The sequence below is a fragment of the Medicago truncatula genome, chromosome 7 (assembly GCF_003473485.1).
Source record: "Medicago truncatula cultivar Jemalong A17 chromosome 7, MtrunA17r5.0-ANR, whole genome shotgun sequence".
Taxonomy (NCBI): Eukaryota; Viridiplantae; Streptophyta; class Magnoliopsida; order Fabales; family Fabaceae; genus Medicago; species Medicago truncatula.
The window spans coordinates 49,117,148-49,143,323 of record NC_053048.1 but is presented as its reverse complement, the minus strand read 5'-3'; the positions used below and the strand labels follow the sequence as shown (position 1 = coordinate 49,143,323).

At 34.8% G+C, this 26,176-nt stretch overlaps 1 protein-coding gene across 3 annotated transcripts; it reads left to right on the top strand.

The window, feature by feature from the left end:
- The first annotated feature begins 761 nt into the window (after positions 1-761).
- LOC11427173 (1,4-alpha-glucan-branching enzyme 1, chloroplastic/amyloplastic) lies at positions 762-25,343 on the top strand. Of its 3 annotated transcripts, XM_039827672.1 has the most exons (23): positions 1,118-1,257; positions 1,569-1,767; positions 2,226-2,380; positions 3,252-3,532; positions 4,400-4,498; positions 5,103-5,145; positions 6,025-6,084; positions 6,498-6,578; positions 7,813-7,929; positions 9,199-9,282; positions 9,760-9,881; positions 10,080-10,199; positions 10,919-11,048; positions 11,152-11,262; positions 18,362-18,490; positions 18,681-18,784; positions 20,067-20,211; positions 20,596-20,743; positions 20,880-20,980; positions 23,315-23,392; positions 23,755-23,910; positions 24,336-24,410; positions 24,597-25,343. In XM_039827672.1, exons 2-23 carry the CDS (start codon positions 1,695-1,697, stop codon positions 24,756-24,758), a joined length of 2,574 nt encoding a protein of 857 aa, XP_039683606.1. In that variant the 5' UTR covers positions 1,118-1,257; positions 1,569-1,694; the 3' UTR covers positions 24,759-25,343. The 3 variants fall into 3 exon arrangements, with proteins under 3 accessions (XP_013450099.1, XP_003625771.2, XP_039683606.1); XM_013594645.3 differs by lacking the exon at positions 1,569-1,767 and having other exon boundaries at positions 762-1,257; positions 3,261-3,532; XM_003625723.4 differs by lacking the exon at positions 1,569-1,767 and having other exon boundaries at positions 764-1,257.
- Positions 25,344-26,176: the final 833 nt, after the last annotated feature.

Genomic DNA, 26,176 nt, shown 5'->3' with positions numbered 1-26,176 from the left:
AAGTTGCATTGAAAATTGTTTGAGAGAAAAGTTGGAGAGAGTAAAGTTGGAAGAAAAAAAATTAAAGTTGTATTGGAAATATAAAGTGACATTCATTTTGAAACAATTTTTTTTTGCTAAAGTGACATTCATTTTAAAACGGAGGGAGTATAATGTAATTAGAAAAATGGGTCATGTTAACTTATGCCCTAAGGGCACATGTTAAGCAACCCAAAAGTAGAAACATTCTCTTAAATTTTGTACATTCAATTAATGAAAAGTGAAAAAATTAAATTCAAATGCATTAATTACAACAAATTATTTATATTTTTAACTCATTAACTTGTACTAAGGGCACAAGTTAGCATTTCCCTAAAAATTACGTTGAAAAGGAAAATTGATCATTCATTTTAGGATTTTTTTTTTTTTCTATAAATGAATCACTTGTTATGGAAGAAAAGGGGAGTAAATTAAAGTAAGCATTGGAGTGACCTAATCATCCAAACAAAGATTAATTTCATCACAAATTGAAAAAGATCATAGTTAGTGTAAGAACTTCAAAGAAAGTCAAAGAGGATTCAAAAGGGATATACTCCTAGTACAGTCACAAGCCAAAAGATCCTTTTTACTACTGCACCACCTTTCCCCATTGCTTTCCAACAAAAAAACTCAACACTCACTGCACATACATACACAGCCCTAAAATAGAAACTTACACCAATAGCCAGTCATTTCATATCCAAAGCGGGTCCTAATTGTATGTTTGGAAAAACAATGAACGATCAGAATTAAATCGTAAACAGAGCCAAGTGGGTCCCACAACCCCAATCACCATGCTAAACTCAACTCTCAGTTCTTCACTATACTCACACGTAGCAACATCACTCCTCTCTTCTCCACCCAGATAACGCCATTCTTCACCGTACATTAATCAAATCATTTTCTTCTCATCATCATTATTAATTATTAAATTAAATTAAAAATCAAATCGTTTATTCTTTCAAGAAATTAACGCGACTCATTTTCACTCACATTTCTCTTGACACTTTTTACAAACTTTGGATCCGCTATTGAACAACGCGCTTCTTCTTCTTCTTCTTCTTCTTCTTCTTCACAGTATATAAACCCTAAGCTGCTAGAAGAAGATGGTTTATACCATTTCTGGAATTCGATTTCCCGTTGTTCCTTCTCTGAATAAGTCCAGCTTACGTGGTGGCGATCGCAGAACTTCTTCTTCTCACTCCTTCTTTCTCAAGAAGAATTCATCATCATTCTCGAGTAATGAATCTACCTCGTTTTTCGTCATAATGCATTTTCAATTCCGTTACATTATGCTAATTCGGTTATGTTTGATTAATGCTATTATGATCGTTTAAAACATGCATCGGTTGAAACCTGTTTGACTTTGTTTTGATTTTCGTTTGAGCGAAGCTCGATTATGAAATTTGGTTGATAATGTTCAATTTCATAGGTAGAACTACGTTTTGATTCTGTTTTAGTACTGATTGTTAATTTAAGCGAATATGAAGCTTGAGATTCTGTTGAATTGACTTGACTTGGTAGGACTGGTTTTGATTCCATTTTAGCAGGGATTACGAAACTGAACTATGAGATTCTGGTGATTTGTTCGATTTCATGGTTTTTGAGCTTAAGGACTTTAGCGTAGCGCCGTTTTTTGCGCGTTCTGATGAGTTTGTTATGAATTGGGATACTTGATGTATATGCGTGTTTCAGAGCAAGTGATAAACCAAGCATTTGAAATTCAGCACCAGTACTTTGTTGACTACAGTTACGGAGTACACCTGTAGAATCTGATTCCTTTTTTTTTTTTTTAACATATATGCAGTTTCTGCTTTGATATTTGTATTGGCTATGAATGAGTTGGCAGAATGTTCTAGGAATATTTGTTGCAAGATTTTTTGCAAAAAGTTTGTAGTCGGATGATGTTACTTCACTCTTTTACTGTTTATTGAGAATATCAATTGAATGATTGATTCTTAATTGTCTGCGATTTGATGTTGAAAGGGAAATAGTATATAATCTGAATGGCAATGTTTGAATAAAACATTATACTAAAAAACAATGTGAAATTATCAGTTTACATTTACACTTATGCAGTAATGCTGAAAATAGAAATGGCAAAGACTGATATGTAACTCTGGATGAACATATAGTACAATCTAGTTTGTACATGTTCAGCATCATAGTTGTGAAACCTCACTGATACAATATATGGTTTCTTTCAGAGACTTCACTATATGCAAAGTTTTCCCATGATTCTGAAACCAAATCTTCCACAATTGCTGAATCTGATAAAGTACTTATTCCAGAAGATCAAGATAACTCTGCATCCGTGACGGATCAACTTGAAAATCCTGATATAACCTCAGAGGATGCACAGGTGCTTTCTTCTTCTCCATGTGGAGTATGTTTATATATATATAATCCATATGCTGTTTGTTGCATGCCTTTCACCTCATAGGGATTGTGGTATTCATTTGAGGATTTGTGAAACTGTGAGATATTTTAAATGCTAAAGTTGTGCAGTATACTTGAGTTTCAGCATAGTTTTTATTAGTTGATTGTATGTATGTATCTATGAGCAAATAAAGATTCTAGAGGATAGAGAAAAAACATATGAAGAGTGTTTATTGCTATATAGCACCCAAAGTATGAGAGTACAAATGAAAGTTTGACAGTTTTTTTTCCTGGTCATCTCTGCAGATTTGTACGCATAATTTTTATCTTTGGTTCAAATGAATTCCGATATGTGAAATCTATTTAGAAAATTAGAATGTTATTTCAACTTAGACCGATACATTTTCATTGACATTCCAAACTTTATCGATCTATCCAACTTAGGTATCTTCAGAATAAGTTACTACTGTTTCGCTGGTAGTCATATATATGAGAAATGATATTTGTACAACCATTTGTGACAATTTTTGGACAACTCTCTCATACTCTCATTTTGTTCTTACTCTCTCATTTCCTTTTTCTCTTTCTCTATTGTTTTTGACCAATAAGAAGAGAGAAGAAGAAGGTTGTCACAAAATGGTTGTACAATTATCATTACTATATAGCCATTGTGTGTAGGCAGCATGCACTTGGTCTTCTTTCTTAATTCTACTCTGTATTTCCATAGGTTAGTAGCATGCCTATAAATGCATTTGGTTTGTTAATTTGATTGCAATTTCTGTTTATTAGTTATTACTGATCTTAGAATAGGTATTTTGTAGAACTCATAAATTTCTTTCAAATGCATATTTTAGTCTTTTCAGAACTTGGAGGATTTAACCATGAAAGATGAGAATAAGTACAATGTTGATGAAGCAGCTAGCAGTTATAGAGAGGTCGGGGATGACAAAGGTTCTGTTATGCCATCATCACTTGTGGATGTTAAAACTGACGCTCAAGCCAAGAAGACATCAGTTCATTCAGACAAGAAAGTAAAAACAGATAAACCTAAGGTCATTCCTCCACCTGGTGCTGGACAGAAAATATATGAGATTGATACATTTTTACAAGCACACCGTCAGCATCTTGATTTCCGGTAAGCTAACTCCAATATAGGTGAAGTAAGTACTCGATTTTCTGAATGAAATAACGGAATGCAAAGCTTTGAGTGTCGTGGAGCTATAATTATCATGTAATTGAAGTTTCATATTTCATGCTGTTATATTGGGGGGAGAATGACAATTAGCTTGTTGTATGTGCTCTTGGTGGTTAGCTAAGAGGTAATAGTGGGATACTGCTTTCAGATGAGTTGTCCACTGTCTTGGATTTCTTTTACAGAGATCTGTCATTTTAATGTTCAATTTAAGAGTATGACTGAAATGTGTGTGTGTAGTATAGTTCTGCCAATTAATTGATCAATTTTTTGCTTCACAATTATTTGTTGATATATTGTTCAGCATGTTAATTTTTTGTGCTTCCCTCTACTAATTTTGTGCTTTTAGTTCTCAACACACTGTTAATAGAGAGCCACATTTCCTGTCTATCGGAATTCCTGGTTATAGTGGGTATATACATTTATGTTACTGTTATCAATGGTAGCATAATAATTTAAGATGCCATCTGGTCTCTATTATGAGAGAAAATTCACTTTTTAGGTTCATTCAATAAATGATGTATCTAGTCCCTAATATAGACTAAATACATCATTTATTGGATGAACCTAAAAAGTGAACTTTCTCTTATATTAGAGACCAGAGTAGTACCCTACCAATCCAAAATCCAGAAAACAAATTAATTGTTCAATTTTCTGCTTCACAATTATTTGATTAACATACTGTTCAGCATGTTAATTTTCGTGTTTCCCCCTACTAATTTTGTGCTTTTAATTCTCAACATACTATGTGTGAAACCAAAGCCTGATTTTTGCTGAAATATATATATATATATTTTTCTCAAATCACAGCTATGGACAGTACAAAAAAATTCGGGAGGAAATTGACAAGTATGAAGGTGGTCTTGATGCATTTTCTCGTGGGTACGAAAAGTTAGGCTTCACACGCAGGTATCATGTTGCACTTATTTTGGTCAGTCAATCCCCCCCTTCTGTGTCATAAGTTACTAATAACTTTTTGTTAAGATGATTTTTGCAAAGTCTATTAATCATATCTAATGCCGGTCAATCAAAGAACATGCTCTAGATTGGAAACATTCTTAGACTAAGCCTTGTACAATGCACTAACGCTGCAACTCATACGCACTAATCCAATTACAAGAGGAAATGAAAATGGCAGCTAAAGTAAACTTTATTGAATTTTAGGTTTCTGGAATACAGGGAATACGTGAATAATTTAATCATGATTGTGAGATATTACATAGATATTTTAACACATAAATTAAAGCTAAATTGTATTAAGTTTTAAGCTTGTTAATAATGTAGAAGTAACTTTTTTGAACCATATAATACTGCTCCACAAAACATACTCAGGTCTTTAAACCATCATTAACAAGCTTAAAACTTAATACAAGCTTTTATTTATAATTTAAGTAATTTCATAGTGTAAGGTTGGATAGTCAAACAATAAATGTGCTTAAAGAGGAAATTATTGCATGCCCTAATTTCCACTTGATTGATATGGTCTTTGATGACTACAAGCTTTTGTTTGCAGTGCTACAGGCATTACTTACAGAGAGTGGGCACCTGGAGCTAAGGTATACTTCATTTTAATTATTGGTATAAACCCCGGTTCTAGTTTGTGTTCAAATTACTTTGTAGAGTTTTAAAAGCACAGATACAACACAAGATATGGCGATAAAACATATTTTAAAATCGTAGGCATGATTTGCAATAGATCCGACCCTGCCTTGGACCTTAACTGCTATGGCGGGAACTGTATAACACACATTTGCCTTTGCTACCATTTCACCATTTGTATTGCTGATTGTATGAGTTCAAAAATTTGAAGTACAAAGGTATAAAATGAAACTAGGAGTATTTGAAATGTCCATCAAGTGTCCAACACGTTATGACTACTATTTTGAAGTATCTACGCTTTCTTGGCAAAGTCACGAGGGTTTTTAATTTAGATATAAATTCTCAATTCTGCTTCAATCAACGTGCCTTATAGTTCAATGTTTACATGTATTTTATAGTTATTTAGAATTTAATGAAGTTCTCTTAGTAGCTTAAAGGAAATATGCTATATTGAACTTTGTCTTGTTTACGTGGTCAAACTCATACATTTACTTGATTTACAACTGCACTTATAGATTGTAGTAATTCCAAAGTACATGAAATCATTTTATTTGGGTAGAAAACAAAACGGCATTCTATTGGAAAGATCAAGTCCAGATCTACATGAGAAGACATTAGTGTATTTTTTTTAAGTAGTTGTCTGTATCTCTTCCCTCAGCTTCCTTTTGCAATTCTATCATTATATATTTTCAAACAAAACTCGGAGACAATATGGTTTTGAATACCGTGTATGTAACTTGTCTTTAAACTTCAATACAATTCATTTAATCAGTCAAAGTATAACTGGATTTTATTTCCTCTGCAACCATTCTGGATATTATTGGTTGCCTCTTCAGTCAGCAGCATTAGTTGGAGATTTCAATAATTGGAATCCAAATGCAGATGTAATGACCCGGGTATGTAATTCTTAATTTCTCTTTGTCGTTTAAATATGTTCATTAAAAAGTCTTTTGCTTTCATCTTCTTCCTATTTTTTCTCCATCCGTTTGACTTGGACCTAGAATCTCACTTCCTCTCCCCTCTTGTTCTGTCCTACTCATTCTTTGTAAAATTGAATTGGATCAATGCACTTCATTTATTATGACTGGAATCTGTATTTGTTTGAGACTTATGATTCATGGAGGAATGTAAATGTGATTGTTACATCCCAACCAAATGCTAAGAGAAGTCATACCCTGTATGGATGGATAGATGTAATTATGACAAATCTTGCGACTCCTAGCCCTGCATATTGGACATCCTTACTTAGATTTAATTGACAATTGTATTGATTTTGAAATTTTTAAAATGCTCTTGTTTTGTCAAACAGGACGATTTTGGTGTGTGGGAGATCTTCTTGCCAAATAATGCCGATGGTTCACCACCAATTCCTCATGGTTCTCGAGTCAAGGTAATTTTCTCCTGAAAAGAATTTTTTTAGGAGTTTGATGATCGTCACATATGTTTCATATAGTCATTGGTTATAGCAATGTTGTCGATTGCGGACTGTAAAAAATAGCAGTTTGTTCAAATTCCACTGTGCAACATGGCTATAGCGCCGCTATTTGACAATATTTACTACTGAATAGCGTATTGTGGAACAATAGCGATTTGATCAAATTCCGCCACTATTTAACAACACTGGGTTATGGTCTTTCTTTTTATTTCTTTTATTGTTGGTATTTTGAGTATTTTTTGGATAATGAATCTCGTATTAAAAATTATGAAGATTTTTCCAAATATGTGACCTGGTTCCACATAATTTTTTCATATATTTTTTCTTTTTATCAAGAATTGCTTTGAGAAAGAACATGAAATTCCTTGCATGTATCAAGAAGAATGACGTCTCTTATAACGCTAACAAGAAAAGGAAAATATTATTCGATGGTTAGGTTGTCTTCTGAAATTATCCATCTCTATGTTCCATAATTTTTATTTTTATTTTGTATTATTTCTTCCTTTTAGATTTTTTAAGGATGAGTTGAAAAGATTTTATCTCAAGGAATTGTGCATAGGAAGCTCAGCACCCTGGAGGGGAGCCCAATCATACAAGCTCATTAAAATTGATTTTTCAATTTTTCTGGAAACAATTTTTTTTTTGGGTAAATGCAACTTAAATGAGAGGTCGATATTTTAAAACTCTGCATGAGTCATTGAAGTGTGTATAAATGACAAAATGGTATCATTTATGCAATTGTTATGGTACTCTCATTTGTATTGGTATACGAATTCACAAAATAAATATTCTAGAATGCAGCTAGTTTTGAAGTGTTCAACACAGATATGTCCAATACAAGTATGGCTGTTATTTTGAAATGACCATACTTTCTTGCAAACCGCACTAGTTTTGAAGGAGATTGGCAAGCTAGGCTAGTTGATCTATTTTTGTCTTCGTATTTGGTTTTTAAGTGTTAAATGTTTCTTCTTCATATTTGATTTTATGTTTCTTTTACTAGGACATATCTTATTCTTGTCTGATGTAGATTGTAAATTTCTCTCTTATTATATGTTTTTTATCCTAAAAAAGTAAATATGACAGCAATTTAGCCAGGACCATACACGTCAAACGTTTCTTGTTGTCTAACTAAGCCTACGGGTATTTTTGTGAAATGTAAACTAAATATTTCGTAAATATATATTTGTAGATCCACATGGATACACCCTCTGGGATCAAGGACTCAATTCCTGCTTGGATCAAATTCTCTGTACAGGCTCCTGGTGAAATTCCATATAATGGAATATACTATGATCCCCCAGAGGAGGTAAGATTCTACATTTCTTCCATGCAGGCTAAGCATAGAAAAAGAGATTATCAATCTAAATATCTGTTTCCCCCTTACATTTTTCATGGGATAGAATTGTATATACTCATATTTATGACCTTTCTTTGGTGATCTATCTGTGGGGGTTTCAAGGGGACTTTTATATCAATGACATACACTACAATGAGGTTGATTGCTTTATGGTATTTAAAGCAATCAACCACTCTGAGCTTTTTTACTTTAAATTTTTATAGGGTTAATTAATTAAGTGGTCCCTATAAATATTCAGAACTTTGTTTTTAGTGCCTGCAAAAAAAAATCACATTTTTTAGTCCTTGTAAAATTTTGCGTCAGCAATTTTAGTCCCTATAAAATTTTCCATCAGCCTTTTTAGTCCTTGTAAAATTTTCTGTTAGCATTTTTGGTCCCTAAAAATGCTAAAAAATGCTACAGGGACTAAAAAGTGCGATTTTTTTTTAGGGACTAGAAACGAAAGTCTGGATATCTATAGGGATCGTTTACTTTATTAACCATTTTTATATTATGAGGGTTCATTAATCTTCCCTTAAGGCTTTATTTGCGAGTTTAGAGGGGAGGGTTTTGGAAAAAAGGAAGGAGCAAGTGGAAGAAATAGAGTCCATTGGGAGAGGAGGTTTTGGGGGGTTAATTTTTCTTCATAATACTAAACTCTCCTCATTTGGGGAACTAAAAAGTTGTATTGGAATAGGGTTTTGGGGGTTTAGGAGGGTTTATATGAATTTTTCAAATTTATTCAATGTTGTTAAAATATTCTTAATATTAAAAATATATGAATCATAAGCATTAGTTTATCATTCTCTAAAAAAACACTCTTTCAAAGAAATGTGAAAGATTTCTCCATTTCTCTCTATACTTCCCACCCCCTAAAACCCTTCCTTCCCCTCCCCTCCAAACTCCCAAACAAAGCCTAAAAGAAAATATGTACTAATCTCTCCTTATTACTTAATTATTATTAATGACCCAAAAAACTAGACAAAGCTGCAACATTTTTGTAACTACATTTTGCAAGTGCCAGATCGCAGAACATTATGGAAGTAGTTCTGTTAAGATATATGTATATAAATTAATATAATTATTTATCAGTACAGGTTACCGGATATATGTACAGCTACAAAGTACAGGCCTTAGGTGCTATTCAATATAATATGTGTCGGTTACTCAATTGTTGACTTCTGATTTTTCTGTCATGCATTATTGTGTTAAGTGGTTTATATTTTTCTCTTTTTACAGGAAAAATATGTCTTCAAACATCCACAGCCAAAGCGACCGCAATCAATTAGGATATATGAGGCACATGTTGGAATGAGTAGCCCAGTGTGTACTTTATACTCTCTATTACATCAGAAAGTATTGTTATTGTGTATCATCAGTGGCAAAATGTCAAGGACTAAAATTGTTTTTTTGCCAACCCAAGCAACATCATGGTTCATTGCTGCAAATAGTTACTTGTTTTGAAATTACAACATTTATCTTTACCATAGTGAAATTATCTTACTGTTCATAAAAGTAAGGCTAGTTAAACTGATTCCTTACACTTCCACTAAATGCTAATTGAAAGGCATTATTTGTTACATGCAACAAGGCTTTAGATTTTCGTAAAATAAATTTCTTCATTGAATTATTTCCTTGCAATGAAGACATTGGTCTCATTCATACAATCGGTGTCTTTCAGATTTAAATACAGAATAGTTTCCTTAATAAAAGAGAGTTCACCTATAAAGTTCAATGGAGTGTCTATTTAGAGGCAGTGTTATTTCTGTTATTAATAATGCTTTGAACCATGTGGTGCAGGAGCCAAAAATCAACACATATGCCAATTTTAGAGATGATGTACTGCCTCGCATTAAAAAGCTTGGCTATAATGCTGTCCAGATTATGGCTATCCAAGAACATTCTTACTATGCTAGCTTTGGGTAACTCTTCTAGAGTCCCTATCCATTGTTATCATTAATCATTGATTTTTCCCCATCCCAAAATGCTGATGGTTCCAATGTGATTCAAAGAATAGCAGGCCGTTTTGTGTTCTATATTTCTTGTTTCTTAGCGCATTAGTGTCTCCATCCTAAAATTGATGGCCTGGCTTTAAAAAAATATTGTTCTGCGTGATACAGGTACCATGTTACTAATTTCTTTGCACCTAGCAGTCGGTTTGGAACTCCAGAAGATCTTAAGTCTCTGATAGACAGAGCCCATGAACTAGGCCTGCTTGTTCTGATGGATATTGTACATAGGTAATATTTATACCTTCCACGCTATATATTATTTTCATTTTTCTGGAAATATCTTGATAAGCATCTAAGAACTTGGAGAACCCTCCCTTAAGCTAGCTATCAAGGGGGAAGAACCAAGCAATTAAACATCTCATACTACTCGATGTGAGACTTAGGCACTCTTAAATATCCAAGTCCCTATCATAGCACCGACCCTGGGAGTCAACGTCCTGGAAGATGCACTCTACGACACTTTACTCAGTCTTTCCTGTCTGTCCCTCCATAGGTAGCCCTTCTTTCCAACCCACCGACAACCAGCTCTGATACCCATCTCTGGGAATGCTTTCCCACCAGAGAAATATTTACAGGGAAATAGAAAATAAAATAATTAGAGTAGAGAGGAAAATGGTAACCACAAGTAACTACCCTAGGAGTTAGAGAGACTGGTCTCTCCCAACAAAACAAGATACAAATAACCGAATGTACACTGCTTTCCCTTTCTCTCTAATTTATAATTTTACTTAATTAACAAGTTCCACACCAGGCCCATATAAATTTGTGCGTGGGCTTCCTCCTAGAATAAATCTTCACAATCGGAGTCCTATTACTAAAATATCTCCAGTTCTTATTTTTCAACTGTATCATCATCTATCACTACATGAATGATAGTGCATGCTAGATCTTATTGATGGTATTTAATCTGCTTCTTAGACCTGATTACCAATATCTGATGACTGTAGCCATGCATCAAGTAATACATTGGATGGCCTCAACATGTTTGATGGAACCGATGCTCATTATTTCCATTCTGGTTCACGGGGTTATCATTGGATGTGGGATTCTCGCCTTTTTAACTATGGAAGCTGGGAAGTAAGTGCTATTCCCAGAGTTCATTGACATTGTGCTGAATATAGACTTCAATCATGATTCTTCTATGCCCTTCTGGTCGATAGTGACTTATTTTCTTAATTAGGTCCTAAGGTATCTACTTTCAAATGCTAGATGGTGGCTGGATGAATATAAGTTTGATGGGTTTCGATTTGATGGTGTCACATCAATGATGTACACTCATCATGGACTGCAGGTACATTCTAGTTGGTTTTTGTGTCTGGTCTTTAAATTTATGGTATTCTAAGATAACCTGGCTGCATTCTTACTTGGTAATCATGGATTATAGTATTTCCAAGTGAAGAAAAAAGGGTTGAAATTTTAGATAACATTTTGTATTATTGTCAGAACAATGCAGAGAATTGGGTAACCTTATTGTTTTATGGTCCTGTTTGTTTTCTTACGTTCTTTTGTTGTATATCTGTCCTCCTCTTTTACTTCTTTCCTCTCTAAATCTTCTTCCTTCATGCAATTTTTTTTTTCTGAATGATAGTTTTACAGCTTGATGGGTCTACATACATACACCAATGCATGATAACCATGGACATAACCTGCTTAATAATTGAAAAATTGTTCAATAGTGGAGTGGACAATTTAGGTTATCCCCTACCAGTGGCGGAGCTAGAAAAAAAGTCTAGGGTGGGCCATATATTAGAACTGAAAATATGTTTATTATATCATATTATGTGGTGAGAGTGTACATTTATATAGGTAGGAGTCTCCTAGTTAACCCCTAATTAATAAGGAAGATTAATCAATACAATCAATACAATGACTAGTGGAGTTAAAACTAAATAGTCACAACTTTTCAATATCTCCACTAAGTACTTGATTAATTATTCTAACAGTCCCCCTTCAAACGGAGGGTGTCACAAACCCTCAGTTTGTCTCTAAGATAAAGGAATCTGGCAGTGGACAGAGGCTTAGTCAAGACATCTGCCCGCTGGTCTTGAGCAGGCACATGCGAGACATTCAGTTCCTTCCTTATAACCTTCTCTCTCACAAAGAAAATATCCAATTCCATGTGCTTGGTTCTTGAGTGCAGGACTGGGTTGTGAGCAAGAGAAACTGCACTGAGATTATCACAATAGACATGAGGAATTTTACTCTTAATTTGCAATTCATTGAGAAGAGACTGGATCCAAATAATCTCAGCAGAAGCTTGTGCAAGGCTTCTATATTCAGCCTCTGCACTAGATCTAGCTACAAGGGTCTGTTTCCTTGCCCACCAGGAAACTAGATTGGGGCCAGAAATATGCAGGCTCCTGATGTGCTTCTTCTGTCATCAGGATCTGAAGCCCAGTCAGCATCACAAAAGCCGGTGATTGCAATAGGTTCAGTAGAGCTGGCAGGTGTAAGCATTAACCCATGGTGTAAAGTACCCTACAGATATCTAAGTATCCTCTTGACTGCCTTCCAGTGATCTTCAAGGGGATTTGATAAGAACTGGCAAACTTTGTTCACAAAGTAGGATATTTCAGGTCTTGTTATGGTTGCATATTGCTATGCACCAACAATTGACCTGAAAAATGTAGGATCTGAGACTGTACTTGAACCAAATTTAGACAATTTTGTACTGGATGCCATTGGTGAGGGCATGCTATTAGCATTAATCATGTTAGCTTTCTGAAGAAGGTCCTTGATATATTTGGTTTGAGAGAGAAGTAAAGAGCCAGATGGTGAGTGATGCACCTCTATGCCGAGAAAATAATCTAGTATACCCAAATCTTTAAGGGAGAACTCAGAATTGAGTTGATGAACTAGATTCTGAATAGCCAATTTTGAGTTTCCAGTGATGATAATATCATCAACATAAACCAATATAAAAATGCAGTGAGCTTGAGTGTGCAAAGTAAACAAAGAAGGATCACATCTGCTTGACTTGAACCCAAACCTAAGTAAAGATGATTTCAATATCTCAAACCATGCTCTGGGAGCCTGTTTTAACCCATAGAGAGCCTTGTGTAGTTTGCATACAAGGTTCTTGTCAGAAGATTCAAAGCCAGGAGGCTGCACCATGTAGACTTCCTCAGTTAGCACTCCATTTAGGAATGCATTGTTCACATCCAACTGCTGAAGAGTCCAGTTATAAGTAACTGCAAGTGTCAAAACTGTCCTCACTGTAACAGGTTTGACTACAGGGGAAAAAGTCTCATTGTAGTCAAAACCTGCTTGTTGATGAAAACCCTTAGCCACTAAACGTGCCTTGTACTTGTTTACAGTGCCATCTGGATTTTCTTTTACCCTGAATACCCATTTACATCCAATGGCCAGTCTATTTGCAGGAAGAGATACTAGAGACCATGTCTGATTATGAAGTAAAGCATTATATTCTTCTTGCATTGCTAAATGCCACTTAGGATCCTGAAGAGCAGTTTTGTAAGAAGTGGGCTCAACATGAGTCAAAAGGAGTGTAGGGTTAATTCTCAAAAGGAGTGTAGGGTTAATTCTGGGCTGCACAATTCCATGTTTGCCTATGGTTCTCATTGTGTGACGGTTTTGAGGATGAATTCTGTGAGGAACAGGAGGAGGAGACTCGGAATTAGTAGTCTGAGAGCTAGTAACACTAGCAGATTACTCAGGTGAGGAATTTTGAGATGCAGAGGGAGATAGAATGGTGATGGGTGTGGGATTTAGGACCACATTATTTTTGTGTGAGGACTCGGAATGATGAGAACTAATGGATGGAGTCTGAGGGGTGTTTGATATGGGAGTAGTAGGAACAGACTCAGAATGAGAAGTTTGGGGAGTAGGTGAGTTAACAATGTGAGGAACAGACTCAGAATGAGAATTTTGGGGAGTAGGTGGGTTTACAGTAAAGGTTGTTGAGACAGGAGTGGGAAGAAAAGTGGATAAAGTGGGACCATCTGGTAAAACAGAACACACTTTCTTAGATGGAAACAAGTCAAGATAAAGGGAATTTTACCTCATTAAACACAACATCTTTGGATATAAAAATTCTACCTGAAGCATCTAAACATTTATATCCTTTGTGACTGTTGGAATATCCCAAGAAAACACACTCCTTTGAATGAAAATCAAACTTATGAGAGTTAGGTCTCAAAAAGGGAAAACATGCATAGCCAAAGCTTTTAAGGAATTTATAGTCTGGAAATTGAAGGTGAAGTAAGAAAAAGGGTGATTTATTTGCTAAAACTAGTGTAGGTAACCTGTTGATAAGGTAAGTTGCAGTTAATAAGTTAAAAAGGCATGGTCCCAAAACTTTAATGGCATTTGTGCATGGGATAAAAGAGTGAGACCAGTTTCAACAATATGTCTATGTTTCCTTTCAACTGAGCCATTTTGATGGTGAGTGTGTGGACAAGTGAATATGTGAGTGATGCCAAGGCTATTGAGATATTTTGTGAAAGGTAAAAACTCACCACCTCCATCAGTTTGGACAGAAGTAATTTTGTGATTTAACTGCAATTCAATCATGGTTTTAAAATTCTGAAATGTAGAAAGTGTGTGAGATTTGAGTTTCAGAGGATATATCATGTGTATCTAGAATAAGCATCCACACAAGTAAGAAAATAGGTATATCCACATGAGGATTCAACTGGTGCAAGTCCCCAAAGATCACAGAAAATTAATTCAAGAGGTTTAGTATATGTCATTTGAGATGCAAAAGATGACAGTCTATGAACCTTACCATGACAACAAGCAGTACAAAAATCTGACAAGCTTTTATTTGGTAATTGTATATTACAAAGTTTGATAATACTTTGGAGCACCTCATGATGAGGATGTCCAAGTCTGCTATGCCAGATACCATACATGGAAGGAAAAAAACTGAGTAGAACTAGATGTTGAACTACTAGGTAAATGTTCAACATTATTACATTGAAAATTATTGAAATTGAAATCAGTTGAGGGACCTAAATGAAAAGAGGCAGAATTATCAGTTTGTGCTGGAACTTTATTGCAAACAGTGTTGACACTAGAATTTTGAGAGACAGGAGCAGTGGTCTTGAATGAGTTGGTGTGCTCAAACTGATAGAGACCATCATGTCCTAGAATACCTCTTAAAAACACCTTAGAAGAATCCTGAGATTTGACAAAACAATGATTAGGATGAAACTCAAAGTAAACATTGTTATCTTTAGCAAACTGACTCACACTAACAAGATTTTTTGTTATAGAGGGAACAAGAAGGAGATTATTCAGTTTTAGAGTAGTTTAAGGATGTAAAGGAGAAGTAAATTGTAAGGAACCAACAGAGGTAATAGCCAAACCTTGTCCATTTCCAATATGGACCTGATCAGAACCTGAAAGAGACGTGGAATCCATGAGGTTGGATGCATCAGGGGTGACATGATGAGTAGCACCTGAGTCAGGGTACCAGGCATTGTTGAATGAATTGTGTGGATCTGAGCCAGTTAAGAAGGCCTGGGGAGCTTGACCTCTCTGATTCCCAGCCTGTGTGGGAGGCCCAAGAAACTGTCCAGAATGTTGAGGACGTGACATGTTCTGCATCCATACATTTGGAGGTGCACCATAGCCTCCTGGTGAGCCATAGGGACTGTAGTAATCATACTGTGGGGCAGAGAAACGGTAGTGACAATAGCTTGCATCATGACCAGTTTTTGAACATATTTGGCATTGAACATTGGATCTTCCACCAAAACGGCCGCCACGTCCTCTGAATCTACCACCAAAACGGCCACCACGTCCTCTTAACTGACCATTTCTTTCTCCAAAATTAGGGTTAGAGTTAGGAAACTGATTGTTTCCGGTGCCATCAGTATAATTGTGGTTTTGAGAATTAGGACCATGAGATTGGGATTCTGAATTTGCAGTTTCAGTGAGATTAACTGAAACAGGTTCACTGATAGCAGCTTTCTTGAACTTCTCATTTCTAGATTCTTGTGTGAGAAGCTGAGATTCAAGTTCATCTAAAGAAACAACCTCAGATTTCGCATTCACACTAGCAACAATAGGGTCAAACTCTTCAGGAAGTGCTTCAAGAACAACTTCAATTAGGTCCCTGTGAGAGACTGGATCTCCAATTGAAGCAAGAGACTCTGAAATTGCGCGAATTCGAGCAATGAATTCAGCGACAGTGCGTGAACCTTTCGTAATGGATCTAAGTCCAGATCGAAGTTGACGCGAACGCGTCTTCATCTGCGTGAAGCAGTAACTATGGATCTCATCCCAAACCTGCCATGAGTGGCGAAGGAGAACGAATCGCGAAAGTAGCCAAGGCGAAATCGTTGAAAGAATCCAGGTGCAGAGCAATGAATCTTGTTCTTCCCATTCAGTGTAAGCAGGATTCTCGGTTCCAGCTTCGCGCGCTGCATCTGTGAGATAAACCGGTGGAATCTCAGGTGAAATCACAAATTTCACCATCTTCGTTCCACGAAGAACACCTTCAACTTGTTGCTTCCATTGAAGGTAGTTCGTATCATCAAGCTTAACAGAAACTACTTGTTTGAAGGTTTTGGATGCTGCAGCAGTTACGCGTTGCGCATCAGAGGGAGTGGGAGAAGACGTAGCAGTACACATGGCATGGCTCTGGATCAAGAAGCTCTAGATACCATATTAGAACTGAAAATATGTTTATTATATCATATTATGTGGTGAGAGTGTACATTTATATAGGTAGGAGTCTCCTAGTTAACCCCTAATTAATAAGGAAGATTAATCAATACAATCAATAAAATGACTAGTGGAGTTAAAACTAAATAGTCACAACTTTTCAATATCTCCACTAAGTACTTGATTAATTATTCTAACACCATAAATAGTGATGGAGCTTAATTTTCTTACAAGTACATTTTATCATTGGTTACTTCCAATGACTACAAATTTGTTATTTGTTGAATATAATTCAAACCGATATTTTAAAATCTGAACCGTTTATCAACCTTGATAAAGGACAAGATAATTGATCGAACAACTAGGTCATTGAACCTAACGACTGAATTAAATGACTCGACTTCAATAAACCGATGTATAGGTATTAAATCGAATTGAATCAAACGACTGAGTAAAAAAAAATTAAAATAAAACTCATGACATATATATTAATGTAAAAAAGATCATTACATAAGAAAATATACTTATAATCAAGTACAATAATGAAATATATTTTAATTTAATAAAGAATATAGTATTTTTTTTACCTTTTTTTTTAGGGAAGTTTTTTTTTTTTACCTAAAAATTAATGTTTATACACAATTAAATATTTTTATGATATCATGTTTTTTAAGGATATTTTAACATTTATGTTATATGTTATGCATTATAAAAGATGGTTGAGGTCCTCTTTTATATAAAAAATATGTTATGTGTTTTAAAAGAGAATTTTTTTGACCAAAAAAGAGTTGAAGTTCCCTTCCTATAAAAAAAAATTAAAATAAAAGAGTAAAGAGACAATTGTACCCAAAAGGAAGGAAAAGATTATTTTAAATTGAATAAAGGAGTTATGTTTTATTAAAGAAAGAAAGGATTAAGTAACAAAAAAAAGGATTATTTTAACAATTATGAATGCTTTTTTTTATACAAAAGAAAATAAAAGAATAAATGAAAATGGCTTTGGCAAGAGTTGAACCCAGCACATAAGACTTGGCAAAAAGGCTCTTAACCACTACAGCGTGCGACACAATCATCATATAATTACAAAACATAATATATATATAAGAAAAAAAAAATTGGGGGTGGGCCATGGCCCATGAGGGGCTCCGCCTCTGTCCCCATACTAGCTTCCTCCCCACTCTCCGCGTTAAGTAGAGCACTGAAACAAGGGTCTAAGTAGCCTACATTTTTTTTAGTAAATAAATATATATGAATAGGAGAACAAAGGGAGGCATAGGAAGACCTAGAAAAACTTATTAAGAGAAACTGTTAAGAAAGATCAAGAGGTTAATGAGTTGGATAGAAATATAGTATAAGTATATGATTCTGTAAAGGACAATAGCACCAATCAGGATTATTGAATACTATAGATTTTAAACAGGGATCGTTTTGCATTGTGGATGATTTTTACAATTTTTATGATAACATATAGTCAGTTTACTATAGAAAAAATCATCTAGACCTCTTGTTGACAACAATGCGATCTCTGATACGGAGAGATACCTCAACCCAGATAATGAGATTTGAAAGGACAAAGAGAAGTTGATATATAAAAAAATAAAAAAAGGAAACAATTTCAAAATAACTGTTGAAATATACTATAGTTGCGGTTATCCTTTGAAGCAAAGGGTTCTCATTTCAATCAGATATAGGATTATTCCTGTTTCTCTATCGTTCACTTTTTTTTTTCTTAAAAAGATTCTTGAACCTTGCTGCAGGTATCTTTTACTGGAAATTACAATGAGTATTTTGGTTTTGCAACTGATGTTGAAGCTGTGGTTTACCTGATGCTTGTTAATGATCTCATTCATGGGCTCTATCCTGAAGCTGTTTCAATTGGTGAAGATGTATGTCGTTCTCTCAAGTTTTACGCTAATTAAGTTATACTTCATTTAAACTGTATTAGGAGTTGAGTAATTGTGATCTCATAAATTTTATTGTCTTTCCATCCTTACCTGATAGTATGGTGTTTGAACACCCTCTACTTGACTCAATAAAAATAAGCAATTGATGTTACAATTTTCCTTCCATTTCCAGGTGAGTGGAATGCCAACATTCTGCCTTCCAACACAAGATGGTGGGATTGGCTTTAACTATCGCTTGCATATGGCCGTTGCAGACAAGTGGATTGACCTTCTTAAGTAATCTTTTATTCTTAATTCTGCAGTGCGAATACATCATATCATGGTTTCTTTCAAATAATCCTGTCCATGGGATGTCTATGATTACAAATATAGTGCATTTGTGTCAAATGGAATTTCTAGCTATCGATTTTTCTATCGTTATATCAAAAAAATGAACGAGCCACTACATGGTGCAACAGAATGGTAGAAATAAAAATTAAAGAAGTAACCCAAAAGAAAGACTAGAGATGGGCTCGTATTTATTCGATCCTTCATTGCCATTGTACTACAAATAATGTTAATGCTAAAACCAATGTGAATGGGCGATGCAGAATAGAAAAACATATTATTAGATTATTTTTATTAGGATTTATCTAGTTTTTTAAATGTATTTATGATTTGCTAGAATTATATTTTTTATTAGACTTGTAGTTTATCTAGGGTCTTTTATCATCTTTGGATTACAAATATTAGATTCTCTTTTGGTGTCTTGTGATATTAAACCTTTTTGCATAGTTTGTAGTATTGAATTGTTCATTTCTTGCAAGAGAATCAGAAAACTAAATCACTGAAGTACTCTAACCTAGAGGAGTACATTATGTTCATTTTTTTTTATCAATTTGCATCAAGTTTAGAATCTCAGATAAATCATAATTAGATATGAAGTTCTAATGTCTTTCCAATCTGCATTGATGAGCCCAGAAATATTATATATGTTCAAAAGGGGAGGCCTTGGCACAACGGTAAAGTTGTTGTCACGTGACTGGAAGGTCAAAAGTTCAAGTCCTGGAAACAGCCTCTTCCGTAAAAAACAGGGTAACACTGCGTACAGTACTCTAAAGTGGTGGGACCCTTTCCCGGACCCTGCGTATCCGGCAGCTTTAGTGCCGGGCTACCCTTAGTATAAGCAAATCAGATATAGCATGGGTTTTTGTTTCGTTGGTTACAAGCATACATATAGAATATGTTATTGCTAAGAAGTTTGGGCACTTATATGCCTAATGGTGAATATTCTCATATAACATAACCTCCAAAGTCTAAGGTGACGTCCAAATGTAAATGAAGAATAATTTTGTTTGAATATATTGCATGTAAGTATTGCTTCAATGCACAGAGCTTGGTAGTGTGTTATCTAATTTTTTGCATCCGGAGATACAACATTTTCTGTATCTCAACGTTGCAACCATCAATTGAAGCCTACATCTAATTTTGTCTTTTTGTTGGAAACTATTATAAAAATCAAATCCTATATCCGTTCAAAACTCCTGCCGTAATTTCAGCCATATCGTTTTTTATGTAGGAAAAAGGATGAAGATTGGAGAATGGGTGATATAGTCCACACACTGACAAACAGAAGGTGGCTAGAAAATTGTGTGGTTTATGCTGAAAGTCATGACCAAGCCTTGGTTGGTGACAAGACACTAGCATTTTGGTTGATGGACAAGGTGCGTAGCTCTTGAATATATTGTGTGTTTCAATTATGCTAGAAGAACTTATTCTGGATCATAGCTATCTCTTTTTTTTCTGAAGAGATTGGGAACTTATGCCGCAGTGAAGTTATTTTTTGTAGCATATAAATCAAATTTTCTTGACTACTATAAATCTTGTGGAAACTTCTCGTACGCATTTGCAATCAGCCTCTAAGTATGTAGATGAGTGTTGTTGAGCTTAGGCATTCGTTGATTCTCTCGCTGTTTCTTGAATTCGTTAGGTTCTTACTTAGCTTCTGTCAAATCATTAAGGATTCTTGCTTTTGTTTAATAAATGGTAATTGCTGTAGTTTGTCATTGGACATTTACATTTTACTTATGCTCTGTTGGCTACTTCAGGATATGTATGACTTCATGGCTTTAGACAGACCATCTACTCCTCTAATCGATCGTGGTATTGCATTACACAAAATGATTAGGCTTATTACTATGGGCCTTGGTGGTGAAGGGTATTTAAATTTTATGGGGAATGAATTCGGCCATCCTGGTAAGTTTATTTGACTTGTTCTTTTTATTATTTATTAGAAAAATCATAATTATTTGACAATTTGAGAAGTTGTTGGATTTGCTGTTACCAAATCAATGATAAATTAAGTTTGATAATTTATTATTGTTCTGTTCAGAGTGGATCGATTTTCCAAGGGGTGATCAACATCTTCCTAATGGCACAGTAGTTCCTGGGAATAACAACAGTTATGATAAATGCAGGCGTAGATTTGACTTGGTAAGTTTCTGGTTCCTTCATTCACAACTTGTGCAAGTACTACTTTATATTCCAACGTTTGTTGTTATGGGGTTTCAGTTAGTTGGGAACTACTTGGTGGTGAAACACGTTTGATCTTACTGCTGATTAATTATAAAGCTTACTGTAGATATCATTTGCATACATGATTCAAGTAGATTTGAAGAATGAGGGCCATATACTAACATTTTTCCGATCCTTATTCGGAGGATATAATGGTAAAATCATAAAACAAAAAGTTTCTCAAAGGAACCGGAGAATGTGTAATAGGTTTTCCAGTTTTGTGTTGTAAATTAAGTCAATATTCTGTCCCTGGCCATTTAACATGCATGTAACTGTGATTTACCCTTTATAACCCAATCCCTTATTATTGAAAACAATTTTTTTTAGGGCTGTGCAAAATAACTAATTTCATAAAAACCTATCCATATCCATTTGATAGCCACTTGGTGGATTGGATTTTTAAACCAAAAACACATTTCTCATCTCAATTTGGGTTCAAACCAGTGCTGAATCCGGTTCCAGTTCCAAATCTGGTTTTTAACCAATACAAAATATGAGATCATGTTTGTTCTGCCATCAGAATGAATGTCAACATAAAAAGGCTAAGGCCTATTCATCAAAGATACATCAACCACAATGAAAATCATGTCAAGTAGTGCTATTTGATAGTTACTGCTATGAAAACAAAGATGGAATTCTACTGTTAAGGCTCAACAAAAGGAATTCCAGGCACATTGCTAATCATTGCCACAGCACCTATACGAACTGATCGTCGTTTATGGCAGTCTTTTGCATCCATTTCAAAGGGCAGTGATGGTAAATCATTGCAGATCTGTGAACCCACATCATCCATATCCGAACCACAAGGAGCACCATGAGCCGCCACGAAGCCGCAGTCACAAATCTGGTTGACGGCCGCCACAACGTGGCTACCTGAGCTTCAAAAAATTCCAAGACTATGTCAGATTTCTATTTTCCAGCATCCCCGGTCTCTGTTGCTCTCTATGAACCATTTCAGTAGCACCACTACAGAACGTGGCAGAGATTTATTGCTGCGACAATCGATGTTGTGAGCGGTAGAGGAAAATGGAACGATCAAAAAAATAAGCTAAGTTGAGAGTAACAGAGGATATAGATATTTATCCACCACAACGTGGCTACCTGAGCTTAAAAAAATTCCAAGACTATTTCAGATTCTGTTGATCTCTATGAACCACTTCAGTAGCACCACTACAGAACGTGGCAGAGATTTCTGGCTGCGACAATCGATGTTGTGAGCGGTAGAGGAAAATGGAATTACAAAAAAAAGAAGCAAAGTTGAGGGTGACAGAGGATATAGATATCTATCCGTATGTAAGACAATAACCCAACTAAATACCCATCCGCTTAAAATGGACTGGTTTACAAAACCTATTTTAATTATCCTGATTTTGTTTTGACATGGATATGTAACCGTTTAAAATGGACTGCTCACCCTGACATTTTACACCAAAAAGAATCTTTTTTTGCAAATAATTGTTTATTCAAAAGAAATCCCTCGCCAACTCCTTCGTCTTTCTGAATATGATTGCACTAATTTAATTTCTCTGAGCTAGATGTAGACCATGATATATATCGAGTAAACATATATTACCACAAGGATTGGCCTTTTTGTTGAGAATAAGCAAAAGCATGATCTCTTTCTGCAGCATGGTTGATGATGTTGGTTGCTCTTGTAATCTTACCTAAATTACCAAATCAGCATGGATTTCATTGTTATTGCAATATATGCATGTTTCATATTTCCAGAAATTCACTTTGCAATTTTAGTTTGGAGTTACTAAAGAAAGATGATATATATGAATTGTTGAATTACATTGAGTAACAAACAAACTATAGCACGTATGACTAGGTATTGCAGATGTATTTAAGTTTGTGGTGTCTGTAATTTAGATGACTGGACAGATGAAATGTTGAAAAGTTTCACATGCCATGAAACTCAAATGAAGTTGCTACTTGCTAGCATATGGACACGTGGAGTGAGACAGATGGAAACTAGCATACAACACAACGTATGGCAAGATGCTTGAATATAGAACTAAAAATACAAATTGATTATGACGAGCTTTTGCCTGATAAAATCTGACAGATATAGGATGAAACTATTAAACTATGTTGTTTATTATCTGCATTGCTTTGACATTCAGCAGTGAGGTACGTGTATATATCATAAGCCATCAGAATTTCTAAGGCTTCTAGGAAAAAATAAATGAAAAACTTACCAAGGCATTAGTTCAAAGGCTACAAAAATGATCATCTATGTTCCTTAATCAGGGTGATGCAGAATATCTAAGATATCATGGAATGCAAGAATTTGATCGAGCTATGCAGCACCTAGAAGAAAGATATGGTGTAAGTTTTCAAATTTTGTTATCTACTATTTTATTTGTCAATGAAATGCCTAAAAAAAATCTTTGGTATCTGCTTGTGATTTGACGTTTGTTGCTCATCATTGATTTAAGATAACTTGTGGGAAGTTGGTTTTGAATAACAATAATACACACTTTGTGGGAAGTTGCTCATCATTGATTTCTACTCATTTCAAGACAAGCTCTATCTGCAGTGTTATGCAACTTATTTTTTTATTTTTTTATTTTACAGATTGTATTAAACCTAGGTTTTTTTCTCACAAATGAGATAGGGGTTAATATTATTTTTTGGTTTTTAATAACTAAGCAGTTAAGGAAAATTAACTGTGCCTACCTTTGGTGCAGTTCATGATTTCTGAGCACCAATATATTTCAAGGAAAAATGAAGGTGACAGAGTTATAATCTTTGAAAGGGACAACCTGGTCTTTGTATTCAATTTTCACTGGACCAACAGTTATTCAGATTACAAAGTTGGCTGTTTAAAGCCAGGGAAATATAAGGTACTATCTATGTATTATTACTCTGGCAAGACTAAAGTAGTAACAATAAAAGTCCTTTACAACAATGCAAAGCTATGATATGCAATTTTATTCTAAGAAACATCATTTTCATCATGTGTCTGTCTCCTAACCCATACCCTGATCCAGGAAAGTGCGATATTTGGATCAAGTAATTTCCAATTACGAAACCCTCAAGTGAACCAATTTTAATCTTCTTTCTTATTGTGGATGTATATTATTATTGAATTCATTTGCTTTAGAGAGCATATGTTCTTCTCATCTTTTGATACGAGACTTCTACTGACGGTGAATGTTAATGTGTGAAACATGAGATAATCAATACTGATTATACTTTTCTTTTCTGTTCCAATATTTGGGAATCTGTTTAACATTGTATTGGTGGATTATGCCTTTCCTTTTTCCAGATTGTCTTGGATTCAGATGAGTCCTTGTTTGGTGGCTTCAATAGGCTCAATCATACTGCTGAGTACTTCACTTCGGTAAGGGACTTCTCTAAACTTGTTTCTTTGTGAAAATGTTCAGGCGTGGACACACAAGCGTGCTTGTATTATTTGTGTTTCTATTTTGTTATCTTTTTCTTACATTCTTGGGGTCATGGTTTTACCATTTTGGGTTCTCCCGGTGGAATTAACAAACTCTTTGGATTCTCTTGGATGATTTTACAGGAAGGATGGTATGATGACCGGCCTCGTTCCTTCCTCGTTTATGCACCTTGTAGAACAGCAGTGGTATATGCTCTTGTAGATGGAGTTGAATCAGAGCCGGTTGAACTGTCAGTTGGAGTTGAATCAGAGACAATTCAACAATCAGTTGAAGTTGAACCCTGATGACAATTCTTGGATAAGTATAAGAAATGCATAATGGCATTGATGCAGTCAATTAAAACTAGCCAACCAACTTGTGGTGATTAACAGGCTCTGAAGCTCTAAAGCAGAACTCAACCAAAATGTGTGGAGCGCTAGTTAACTTAATCTTTAATGGTGCAGCAGACCAACGTCCAAGTGTTTGTGCATGTGCATATGCCTTGCTAGGTAAATTATGTATAGCACACAGGCTTTTCTGTTTACACATTTTAGGGTTTAACATGCACAAGTTGCATGGCGTGTGAAGAATGTGAAACAACAAAAGTACGGTACTAAACTTCAGATCTACCGTTTCTGTGCACATAATAATGTGATCTGCATAAGTGCATTGACCTTAATTTACCCTAGAAAATTTTGCGGGAGGCCTTATATATGATATCTCCTTTCGGAGTTAAAAGTTGAATTATGGCAATAGAGCCGTGATAATGAAGCAAATTGTACACGGTGAAAATAATTGCCTTAGTCTAAATGATGGAACCTTTGCCATTTGCCACGGGTGTAGCAGCAGCACTGGATAATGATAAATAAATTCATTCATTTCTGTACTAACTCATGTCTTATTGAAAAGAAAAAACAATTCTCATTTAAAAAAATAAGTAAAGTATTTTTCCAGTTGAGTGCATAATTTCAATACAAATTTAATGGAATATTATTGTAGTAAAGGATATTCTAGTAATTATAACTCATTTGTATATAAAATTAAGACAATTAAAATAACTTCACATGTCAAGTTAAATAAAATCGGAGGGTCCTCATGAGCTTAGCTTAGTTTATATGGACCATGCATAATATATGCAAGGTCCGGGGTTCAAACCTCTGCCACCATAAAAAAAAAAAAAAAAAAAAAAAAAAAAAAAAAAAAAAATTGGAGGGGTTACAAGTCCTTATTTTCAGACTAAAACAATAAACACTTGAGTTTTTCTACTTGCACCCTAGTTAATCATGGTTGCACCCCAAAATGACAAGATTACCCTTTCATAAAATTTAATCTAAAACTTAGTTGAAGTAGGTCATATAAACTGAGTTTAAGTGTATATACTTAATCTCAGTTTAAGTAGGTTCATGTAAACTGAGTTTAAGTAGGTCATGTAAACTGAGTTCATGTAAACTAAATTTAAGTAAGTGTACCAACTTAAACTCAGTTTAAGTAGGTTCATGTAAACTAAGTTTAAGTAGGTCATGTAAACTTAGTTTAAGTAGATCATGCAAGCTTAGTTTAAATGTACATCTAAAAGTTCAATCTTATTCAATGATTATATGTTCATCTCAGTTTAAGTATGCACATGTAAACTCAGTTTAAGTAGGTTCATGTAAACTTAATTTAAGTAGGTTCATGTAAACTCAGTTTATGTAAGTTAGGTCATGTACACTCAATTTAAATT